Source organism: Trachurus trachurus (assembly GCF_905171665.1).
Source record: "Trachurus trachurus genome assembly, chromosome: 19".
Taxonomy (NCBI): Eukaryota; Metazoa; Chordata; class Actinopteri; order Carangiformes; family Carangidae; genus Trachurus; species Trachurus trachurus.
Window position 1 is genome coordinate 1490718 of NC_139913.1, and position 13224 is coordinate 1503941.

The 13224-nt window shown below is 41.7% G+C and overlaps 2 protein-coding genes across 3 annotated transcripts in view; both read right to left on the reverse strand.

The window, feature by feature from the left end:
- The window catches only part of hlfb (HLF transcription factor, PAR bZIP family member b), a 353334-nt gene that overhangs the window by 196908 nt on the left and 143202 nt on the right, over window positions 1-13224 (reverse strand). The gene's annotated exons all lie outside the window — the stretch shown is intronic.
- Window positions 310-3770, reverse strand: LOC311003118 (uncharacterized protein; the record flags this gene model as incomplete). Its single annotated transcript, XM_083994803.1, has 4 exons — window positions 310-2241; window positions 2502-2635; window positions 3094-3423; window positions 3707-3770. 4 exons carry the CDS (start codon window positions 3768-3770, stop codon window positions 2137-2139), a joined length of 633 nt encoding a protein of 210 aa, XP_083850929.1. The 3' UTR covers window positions 310-2136.

Genomic DNA, 13224 nt, shown 5'->3' on the forward strand with positions numbered 1-13224 from the left:
CCTGCAACACAATATAAAACACAGCAATGGCAATGGAAAAGTTAGCATCAGTCTGAGGACGATCACAGCGAGATCCTATTTTCTCTGTGTAGCTCAATAAACAATAAAACACCCACACGCTTTTAAGAACACATCCAACATTTACCATGAGGTAAGTAGAGTTTACATGCGGCTAACTGACAGCATTTAAACTAAATTCAGGGATGGATAAACTAATGTGAGCCATTTATTGAACAGAGGAAAATAAAATCATCTATGCAATAAAAATGTAATGAAAAGTAATATAAAAATGTACCTGCAACACAACATAAAACACAGCAATGGCAATGGAAAAGTTAGCATCAGTCTGAGGACGATCACAGTGAGATCCTATTTTCTCTGTGTAGCTCAATAAACAATCAAACACCCAAATCTGTTCATATAAAATAGAAACAATAGTGAATATTGTTATTTTACAAAACACAGGTCAATCCCCTCGCCCGCGTAATCCATTATAGGAGATGAAATAGCTTTTACACAGCAGACAACACAGCAGTGGCATGGGAATGTCAGCGTCAGTCTCAGGACAATCACAACACATGGGAGCAGCCCCTCCCCTCCCACACACACACTCCAGGACATGACATGAAATTGCTTTTAAGAATACATATTTACCATGAGGTAAATGTAAAAATAGTTCACATGTGGCTAATTGACAGCATTTACATTAAATTCAGGGATAGATAAACTAATATCAGCCATTTAATTTCGTTGACGAAGACCATGACGAAAAATATTCGTCAACGAACCTTTTTCACGGACGAAAACTAAATAAAAAGTCAGCTGTGATGACGAAGACGATGACAAATATTAATTAACAATTTAGTCAACGAATAAAAACGAGATGAAAATGTCAGAGGGACGAATGGAGAAGAGGTCCAATCATGTTGATTTCTCCGGAAGCAGAGCCACAGCCGCGGCACATGAAAAGTTTCAAGACAAAACTGGCCTCGCTTGTTAGCGTCCTGCGGTGCACGCGCTCCGAGTGCGACAGCATGAGTCATGAACACCACGGAAATATCAGCGCTGAGTTTAGGACGGAAACGAAGAAATTACATCTGGTCACACTTCACATATGACAACAAGGACAATGCCCAGGACCCTCTGTAAACCGGAGCAGAAATCGCGGGGACCCACATCGATCTACACACCAGCAACATGAAGCATCATCTACACAGAGCTCATCCAGAACACGCGACGGTAAGCACACATGCTAAGGTTTTTTTATCAGACAAACCACCGTATTTATAGGACTAAACATGAAATGCAATAGAAGCTAAAGGAAACCACCTCTGAATTGTATTGATTATTGATTCGTTGTGCGTGTGTGTGATAGTGCATGCCTGCGTGTCTGCGTGTGTGTATAGTGTGACAGAGAGATCTGGGAGGACTGGGCGACAACGATCACAACTTGATTCCCCCCTTATTCACCCTCACAGATACAGAAGACTCTGATGATGACACAGATGATCATGGACCAAGTGGAGATAAAGCTAGTGCTGCTATGCAACCCAGCAGCAGTTCATCTCTACAGCTTCCCTCAGTTCTTCTAGAACAACAGACCAAGGAGCAGGCCAGATAGACTGGACACACACATTTACCACTCACAACTGCAGATGAGGACTTTGTGCTAATGATGGAGATAGTAGATGGGAGACTGACTAAACTGTTCCAAAGAAAACTAAAATAAGCAATTTGAAACTCTGTATGAACATGCTAGTTAAAATAACATGAATAAAACAAAATGCATGTACCATATTACAACTGTTTCTGTGCCTGTATTGTAGACTCAAACCTTAATACCATTCCATAACAGATTGATGGATAATTCCAATGACTGGATATTCTGGAGAAACATTTCGTCGACTAACTCCACTGTAATTTTAGCTGACTAAAATTCTAAAGATATTTCGTCGACTAAAACTAGACTAAAACTAAAATATTTCAGTTGACTAAAATATGACTAAAACTAAATTGTATTTTAGTCAAAAGACTAAGACTAAAACTAAATTAGAATTTGTTGTCAAAATTAACACTGATCGACACAGGGCAGAGGACGGAGCAAAACCCAGTGGAAATCCCGGGTAAGACAAGTTGCTACTCTGCAGCCTGTACTCCTTCTTCTTCAGCTGTGGAAACACCCAGGTTCAAAGACTGCAGCTCTATGGCCTCCTGTTGGACTGGACTCTGCCCCCTGGTGGCCTGGAGAGATGTGGCAGCACACAGACATGAGACTTCAGTTCAACATACAGGAGCTGAGAGCTTCATGTCAGACAGAGCTCAGGTCAACAAAGGTGAGTCTGGTACCTTAAAGGAGCTGTAGTTTTAGCTGCAACTCACTGGAAGCCAAATCACAAAATCAATATTCCTGCTGTGCTATTGTTGTCAGTTAGATCAGTATTTCAAAATAACATGATTCCTTAGTCTCTGGTGACATATTGGGTGATTTTATGATTACTTACCATACATTTCTTACATACAGCTCCTTTAAGGATGAGACAGATGACAGCGATCAGCAGCAGCAGACCGAGTGGCAGGATGAACAGTCTGATGATACGACCTGTTGGATCTGTTGGATCTGTTGGATCTGATGGATCTGTTGAGACACATTCAGTCATCACGTTAGATCACATCACATGAGTACAACAGCTTCATTAAACAAACCTCAACATGTTTGAGTCAGTTCTTAGAGAATAAGGTCGTCTGATCGTCTCTGTACACTGACGATGTTGGACAGACACAACAGGTGGACAGAGTCAGTCTGAAAGGATGAACTGAAGCTTCTTGTCTCCTTCCAGCCTGTGTCTGGTTGAAATGTCTCAGGTGAGTGTTAATCACCGTCTTTACAGGCAGTTTACCAAACATGATCCTGGTGAAGCTGAGTCATCCTGCTGACGTCTGACTCATCATGTAAAACCCAGTTTCTTACCATCATGGTGCTCATGTACCTTCACTGGATCCTCTCCTGTCGTGGACTTTTCACTACAGCAACATGGACGGATGAAGAGACAATGGGCCCCTGAGCACAGACAGGTGAAATGTGCTTCAACTCACCTGAGACAGTGAGGGACAGTCGACGGCTCTCAGAGGAGAAGTTATGAGAGAAAACGTAGAGGTGATAAACACAGCTGTATTTTCCTTGGTGGGCGGGCTCTGCAGCAGGAAACAGGAAGGAGGCGGAGTGATTGACAGCTGGCTGGGTGTAGTTGTCCGTTGTGGTGGAGGAGGTGAAGGTGAGCTGGAAGAAGCCTCCTGGGTACTGTGGCTGGATGGAGCAGCTGATGATGAAGTTGGAGCCCATCAACACAACTGAATAACCCTGCTGCTGGGCCTGGGAGACCCCGTCCGTGGAGGACACAGAGATGATTGGCTGGACCAGCAGGTCTGTAAACAGAGAGATGATTGGCTGAATGTTAACAGTCAGTTTCTACAAGGACTCTGATCCAGATGTTCAAAAGAGCAATAACAAGACAAGATTGATCTCAATTATTCTGTATTTTATCTATAAAGCATCAGTAAACGACAGCTCCTTTCTGTGGGGAATCATGAGGCATCAAACTGTCTGAACCTCCAGTGTAGTTGTTATTAAAGGAGCTGTGAGTGAGGACTGTGGCAGCTGCTGGGTTTGTCAGTGAACCACAGCAGGTTGGTTGAAGCTGCAGTCAACGTATCTGGCTGTTGTGGTAAATAATCCTCAGAATGGGTTTCTCCTGCTCCGATGTCCCATTCATCCTTTGGAGTGAACAGCGTGTCAGACGCACAGCCAGAAAAGATCCAAAGAGCATCGTGGTTCACTGATGATTATGATTTATTGTCAGACATGAAAAGCACAATAGTAAAGTAATATGATGTTTCTGGTGGTGAGTTCATGTGTCTGTTCAATCCAGTGATGCTGCAGTCAGTGACAGTATCACTCAGGGCCGGCTCTAGCCATTTTGGTGCCCTAGGCGAGATTACTCTCAGGCGCCCCCCCCAACAATGATCATAATGATCATAACGATAACATAGCAGTGTATCTCTATGTCCCCTCTGACCCTGTGATACACAATTTGCACAACAATCAGTAAAATTGCATTGAGTAAATCCTGGGTGAAGACATGAAAAAATTAGTCTCTTCACAATCATGAGAACAAACTGTTGTGGTGCTTGAAATGGGTATACAAAAGTCTGGGCTTCACAAAAGCAGTGGAATATACTGTATGATATAAGGCGATAAGTGTAGAAAAAGATTTGTGAAATTGCTTTTTGAGCATAAATGTTAGGCCTAACTGTCATTCTCACCAAATGTCTCAAATGTGGGATAACAGAAGCTAAATATTGACTTCACGTTACATTTCAAACTTCATGAGATGTGTGTAGCCCTAAATGAGAAATTTTCTCCAAATATCAACTAAATAGACAAAAAAAAACACAAAATTTACAATATTTAGCCTATATAATGTACCCTATATGTTGTCATTGTGGTACTGTTTGAGAGGTAAAAAAAAAACAACAACTAGTTTGATAGCTCAGCAGGTCTGAATACAGAGCTGGAGCTGATCTGGAGCTGTGGCCCACTGGCCCTGCTGTCTGAGCAGGCTGAAATCTCAACTCTCGATTCTTTTTTCATAATCTTCCTCATCAAATTAGTCAGAACTTTAAACCTCTGAAGCACCGTCATCATCCTCACTGCTTCTCTCGCTCTCTCTCTCTCTCTCTCTCTCTCTCTCTCTCTCTCTCTCTCTCTCTCTCTCTCTCTCCCTCTCTCTCTCCCTCTCTATCCCTCTGAACGACTCTGCTGTTTCGAAGCGCTTCACAGTTGTTGTTTTGATTGACAGGTCGTCAAGGGCGTGCGGCCGTGCGTATTTGTAAGAGGAGAGTCTCCCAATCACAGTAGTTGAACCGCATTTCTACTGCGTAAATGACCGAAATATGAAAAAAAAAAAACATATCGAGACGGTCGCGCAAACGCGCCGGCATTTGTGCCACACATCTAATTAAAAATGTGGCGTTTCTAACAAGAAAACGGCTTGAGAGCATTCCTGCTGCAGACAGGTATCTGCTGTGTGTGTGACTATACACAATTTAGGAACATGTTTGTCATTGTTTATTTATTTGTTTTGGGGTTTTTTTTCTACACAGAAAACGCCAAGTGAGGGGGCGCCAGCGGACATAAATCATTATTATTATCTTCTTTTTTTTTTTTTTCACTTGACTGGCGGCGTCCCTCCAGCAGTTGGCGCTCTAGGCGACCGCCTATATCGCCTATGCCTAGAGCCGGCCACTCTCACTGCATCACCTGCCGTCCACCATCAAACTTAAAGGATGGACAAATTTATGATAATGTTGTTCTACATGTTGTTCTACATCTTCAGTTCAGTGGAGATTTTGTGGCTTATGTATTACACGTGCATTGCGTCACTTGGTAGCGGATTCCATGGTTGCATGTGTACGGAGTATTTTTATTACACCACTTGTGTGGACGCGGAACAAATCTTCAGTTTCAAAAATACCCGGGCTCGTGTGGACTAGGCCTGAGAGACAGTGCTGCACTGACTGGGATTTCTTATTATATTATAATAGCCTACCGGTTTTATTTATCTGCAACTGTTGTATAATGTTCATCATTACATCTGTCATGTTGTTTGACCAGCGTCACTGAGGTGAACAGTGGGAGCACTCACAGAGGAGTGAAGACTTCCTCCAGGACATAGTGCTCACCTCATCAGTGATCTTACATGTATTCTGATCCTCCCCTGCTCAGGGGTTAGCTTTACCTGTACCTGCAAGGAGCCCATGATTGGGTGGGAGGTTCTTCAATACAGACGATGATGTAACATGTTGAGATATTAAATGTCTTGTTTTCAGACCTTCACTCACTTGAATACAAAAAGAACATGTTTTTTCTCCTCATGTCCTACACTAGAGAACTTGTTCTTCTCATCACCAAACGAGGCTGCTCTCTCTCTGACAGCTGATTTCTAAATACCATAAAGCATAACATGTATGGAGGAGAGACGCCCACTTGTTTATATCTGATATGCTCCGCCACTGGCTCCATCTAGTGGCCGAATTAAGAATTTGGATTTGCGTTAATGCTCCTTTAATCGACCTAAAGAGTCATGTGATGTGATTTGCTGCCACAGATGAAATAAATTCATGAGGAGTCTCTGACGTCATTACAGCAGAAATAAACCAGAGAGAAATCTGTCAAACTCTAAAGAATGAGATCTGTCAGAGATGATGAGCTCAAAGAGACTGAAGTGTTAAAACTCTTGATGTTAAAGAAAATAATGATGGAGGAACGACAGTGAGAGAGTAAGATGACTCACTACAGTGAAGGCTTCCTATAGGACATAGAGCTTTCTTCATTATTTAACATACATGTGACCAGGGAGCTGCCTACACCTGTACATGCAGGAGGACCATGGTCTGTGTGTGTGTGTGTGTGTGTGTGTGTGTGTGTGTGTGTGTGTGTGTGTGTGTGTGTGTGTGTGTGTGTGTGTGTGTGTGTGTGTGTGTGTGTGTGTGTGTGAGAGAGAGATGTAGATGCAACAAAGGAAGGAAGACACTAAACCTGACTGTCACTGATGATGTCACTGATGGACTTACCTGAACAGGTGATCTCCACGGTGGAGGAAGAGGAACCTGGTGATGAACACTCCCTCAGGGTAGATCCAGACTGAATACAGTCAGTGTCGATCCTCCACACAGACCTCTCTGAGGACTCCTCTCTTCTTGTTGTTGAAACAGCAGAGCCACAGTCTAGATCTCTACAGGCTACAGATGATGCCTTCAGGTTCCAGTTGTAGAAGAAGCCCTCCACTGGTCTCCACTCTCTTAGTTAGGGCCACGGGCAATCGCACCGGGCACTGGTCCCAACAGCTATGAAATAGCTGCAGGGACCAGTGCCCGGGCGAAGCCCGGGCACTACTGTTATTGTGTGGATTTTTTCTTATTAGTGTGAATGCTGGAAGCATTCACACTATTGTTATTCAAATCTTTATACTTATTATTATTAGTGTGAATGCTGGAAGCATTCACACTATTGTTATTCAAATCTTTATACTTATTATTAGTGTGAATGCTGGAAGCATTCACACTATTGTTATTCAAATCTTTATACTTATTATTATTCTTACTTCTTTCACCCTTTTTCTGCGTTTAACTCCTTCTTCATACTTTGTGCTATTTCAACAATTCATATATCAAAACGTGCAGCTTTCTCAGGACATTTATGCTACTATTTTTCTCTTTTCAACTATTTATACTTTTTAAAATATTTAACTTTTTCTGCAATTTTTTTCCCATAGGAATACATTGAAACAGTCTTCAAACTCTTCAAATCTTCTGCTTCATTCAGCCTCTAATAGCTTCAGCATACTTTCAGCTACAGACTTCATTCAACTTTTAAACTGTTCACAAACCTTTCAACTATTCAGCTATATCTCAGCTTATTGATATCTTCAACAGTTTCAGATATATGTATAGTTTTAAAATCATTAAAATTTCTGACAAAATTCAGATTTAACATGAAAGTCAATGGGACGGAATGTTCGGACGTTGGCAGTTGGCAGAGTGACAGAGGGTCTAAAAATCCTCTCACATTTTTCTCTCTATCCTGTCAGCACGGCCACAGATTACACTCTACACACATAATTTCCGCCACGTTTGTAGACAAGCTCATCCTCGATCTCTTCATGTGCTCAAAAAACCAGAGAGACTTACACAATTTAAACTGGGAGCCTCCGAGTGCGGCCAGTTCCCTCTCTCCTCTCATTGACTCCCATTCAAGTGTAGGCGCTGATTTTCTAAACATCCCAAAGTTTCCAACCTGCGTCACAATCAACAATTTTTACTCTAGAAACACCTAAGTGACATGGACGCGTTCAGCAAGGTCTTATGGTTCGGAAAATGTAAACCTTTTGCTCGTACTAAGTACAGATTTGTCGTACATTAGATCTGTTTGAGGGTGTCACAGAGCAGTTAAAGCCTATGGTTAAAGCTGCCACCATGCCTTAAAGCCACCAGCCACCAGTTACATGGTAACCTCAACATGGCAACCTCACCATGGTAACCTCACCATGGTAACCTCACCATGGCAACGTCACCATGGCAACGCACACACATTCTCTCTGACTGTCTGTCGGTCATACACACACACACACACACACACACACACACACAAATGGACACACACTAACTACCACACACACACACACACACACACATCCAACACACACACACACACAAATGGACACACACTCACCATACACACACATCCAACACACACACACACACACAAGGACACACACTCACCATGCATACACATCCAACACACACACACACACACACACTAACTACTACACACACACACACATCCAACACACACACACACACACACAAATGGACACACACTGACCATACACACATATCCAACACACACACACACACACAAATGGACACACACTCACCATGCATACACATCCAACACACACACACAAATGGACACACACTAACTACTACACACACACACACACACACATCCAACACACACACACACAAATGGACACACACTCACCATACACACACACCCAACACACACACACACAAATGGACACACACTCACCATGCATACACATCCAACACACACACACAAATGGACACACACACACACACACATCCAACACACACACACACACACAAATGGACACACACTAACTACCACACACACACACACACAAACACACACACACACACACCCAACAAACATACAACCACTTACCAAACACATACACAATTTACACAATTACACACAAACAGACACACATGCACACACAACAAACACACACACACACACACACACAAATGGACACACACACACACATCCAACACACACTCACCATACACACACATCCAACACACACACACACACACACAAATGGACACACACTAACTACCACACACACACACACACACCCAACAAACATACAACCACTTACCAAACACATACACAATTTACACAATTACACACAAACAGACACACATGCACACACAACAAACACACACACAAATGGACACACACACTAACCATACACAAACAGACACACACGTCCAACACACACACATTTCATACAGTTGTCAGGTCAGAACTTTTTGTATATCTTCCACACACACACACACACACACACACACACACACACACACACACACACACACACACACACACACACACACACACACACACACACACACACACACACACACACACACACACACTTTTCCTACAGTTGTCTGACTGTTTTGTATGTACCTCTCTATCTTCCTGTTGTAGTTAATGGACTCGTTGCTGTTAATTTTGTTCTTTAGCTATTTAAACTGAAAATACACATTTCCCCATTTTGGTCATGTTGAACACATAGTTTTACACGTATCCTAAACTACTGAGGCTCTTCTCAACCATTTCACACCATTAAACCCGCTGTTTACATGTTCTACTCCTCAGCTAATGCTCGATCTATATTCTTCAACAATGTTCTTCTGCTGTCAGTTTACAATGTATTTCAGTAGGCATTAACCTTTTTCCTAATTCAGGAATTTTTCAAACTCTTCTTTGACAATTCAAGTAATTTCCAGCCATTTCATACAAAGTCTCACATCTTCTACTTTTAAATATATTCTCAGCCATTGCTTCGGCTATGTTAGTGCTGGTTCATCAGTTGTCCTTCCTGTCAGGTTAGCTGCAGATTTCAACTATTTAACCATTACATTTAAACATGCAGAACTTCAATGTTTTCTTCTCCCTTTAGCATTTCTACTGCTTTTTACCTTTAAAAGGGCATTCATCTCACACTACAAGTTACATGTTTCAGCTTTTTCCCTCCTAGGGATGAATAAAGTATTCTTTTACTCTCTACTCTACTCTAGCATTAGTCTTTTCAACATTGCTTTAGCAGTTTCTTCAGCTAATTTAGCGTTGATTCAACAATTTCTTCAGCTCATTCAGCATTGCTTCAGCAATAGCGTTCAGCTGCTTTCAGCATTCACACGCATTTTCTGCAGGAAATGCTATCTTTTTCTAGTTAGTGTGACTGCTGAGCAGTCACACTATTGTTCTTCTGTTTGGCCATTTTCTTCCGCCTTTTTACGGTCTTCTTCTAGTCCTTCATACTTTGTGCTATTTCAACAATTCATATATTAAAACGTGCAGCTTTTTCTGGACTTTATTGGCATTACTTTTCTCTTTTTAACTCTTTATACTTTTTAAAATATTTAACTTTTTCTGATTTTTTTCAGCTTTATAATGGGTGTGTATTGCGTCTAACGAGCAGAGCCAGAGTGGTGTCAGAGTGGATAGAGGCAACTTCACCACAACTCCACTGTAGTGTAGGGGGTAGGGTGGCTGCTTCCCAACCCCAAGGTCACTGGTTCGAATCCAAGGGAAGAACTCTTGTTATGTTTAGTTGAATTCTGCTCTCCTCCACCGCCTTCAATTGGTTACAGGTGTTTGTTATCTCCTTGATTACTCATACCAGTTTGCAGCACATCATCACATTACGATGAATGACAACAGTCTTGAAAGCAGTGTGCTCTCTGTAGCCGAGTGGCAGAGTAAAGGTTTAGTGATCATATGGTCATGGGTTCGATTCCTACCTCAGTCATTTCACATCATTGCTTAACTTTTGATTCCAATTATTCAGCTGTCATTGGACAGTCTTTGATTCCTCATAGTATAAAGCTCATTGTAACTCAGGTTCTCTGTGGCCATATGGTTAGGTGTTGTGCTATTTCAACAATTCATATATCAAAACGTGCAGCTTTTTTTGAACTTTATCGGCATTACTTTTCTCTTTTTTTAACTATTTATACTTTTTAAAATATTTAACTTTTTCTGCAAATTAAACTCTAGACAAATTATTTTCTCCAGTTTTGTAGCCACACTTGTCTTCTGGCTAAAATTCTGGTCAAAAATGCAAAGAGACTTAGATAATAATTTTCATTCTAAGTCATTCAAGCTTGACTCTCAAGCTTTCTTGATGTTGACAGTGTGCAGATCATTAACAGACAACAGTCTCTGTAACTGTGTGTGCACTGTGGCCTAGAGGCAGAGTGGAAGTCTAATGACCATGAGGTTGTTGGTTCGATTCTGACCTTGGTCAAACATTTGTATGGTGATCACTGCTTGCACTATTTATTCTATACTATTTGCTAATTCTGCAACAGCGTTCAGTTGCTATCAGCAGTCACACCATTTCCATTCTTGGAAATGCTTTTTCTAGTTATTATTATTCTTACGTCTTTCACCCTTTTTCTGCGTTTAACTCCTTCTTCATACTTTGTGCTATTTCAACAATTCATATATCAAAACGTGCAGCTTTCTCAGGACATTTATGCTACTATTTTTCTCTTTTCAACTATTTATACTTTTTAAAATATTTAACTTTTTCTGCAATTTTTTTCCCATAGGAATACATTGAAACAGTCTTCAAACTCTTCAAATCTTCTGCTTCATTCAGCCTCTAATAGCTTCAGCATACTTTCAGCTACAGACTTCATTCAACTTTTAAACTGTTCACAAACCTTTCAACTATTCAGCTATATCTCAGCTTATTGATATCTTCAACAGTTTCAGATATATGTATAGTTTTAAAATCATTAAAATTTCTGACAAAATTCAGATTTAACATGAAAGTCAATGGGACGGAATGTTCGGACGTTGGCAGTTGGTAGAGTGACAGAGGGTCTAAAAATCCTCTCACATTTTTCTCTCTATCCTGTCAGCACGGCCACAGATTACACTCTACACACATAATTTCCGCCACGTTTGTAGACAAGCTCATCCTCGATCTCTTCATGTGCTCAAAAAACCAGAGAGACGAACACAATTTAAACTCGGAGCCTCTGAGTGTGGCCAGTTCCCTCTCTCCTCTCATTGACTCCCATTCAAAAGTAGGCTCTGATTTTCTAAACGTCCCAAAGTTTCCAACCTGCGACACAATCAACAATTTTTACTCTAGAAACACCAAAGTGACATGGACGCGTTCAGCAAGGTCTTATGGTTCGGAAAATGTAAACCTTTTGCTCGTACTAAGTACAGATTTGTCGTACATTAGATCTGTTTGAGGGTGTCACAGAGCAGTTAAAGCCTATGGTTAAAGCTGCCACCATGCCTTAAAGCCACCAGCCACCAGTTACATGGTAACCTCAACATGGCAACCTCACCATGGTAACCTCACCCTGGCAACGTCACCATGGCAACGTCACCATGGCAACGTCACCATGGCAACACACACACATTCTCTCTATTTGACTGTCTGTCGGTCACACACACAAATGGACACACACTGACGATACACACATATCCAACACACACACACACACAAATGGACACACACTGACCATACACACATATCCAACACACACACACACAAATGGACACACACTGACCATACACACATATACAACACACACACACACACACACACACACAAATGGACACACACTCACCATACACACACATCCAACACACACACACACACACACACACACAAATGGACACACACTCACCATACACACACATCCAACACACACACACACACACACACAAATGGACACACACTCACCATGCATACACATCCAACACACACAAACAAATGGACACACACTAACTACTACTACACACACACACACACACACACACCATACACACACATCCAACACACACACACACACACACACACACACACACACACACACACACACAAATGGACACACACTCACCATACACACACATCCAACACACACACACAAATGGACACACACTAACTACCACATACACACAAACACACACACACACACACAACAAACATACAACCACTTACCAAACACATACACAATTACACACAAACAGACACACATGCACACACAACAAACACACACACACAAATGGACACACACTAACCATACACAAACAAACACACACGTCCAACACACACACACACACACAAATGTTGTCAGGTCAGAACTTTTTGTATATCTTCCTCACTCTCACATGCACGCACACGCACGCACACGCACGCACACGCACACACACACACACACACACACACACACACACACACACACACACACACACACACACACACACACTTTTCCTACAGTTGTCTGACTGTTTTGTATGTACCTCTCTATCTTCCTGTTGTAGTT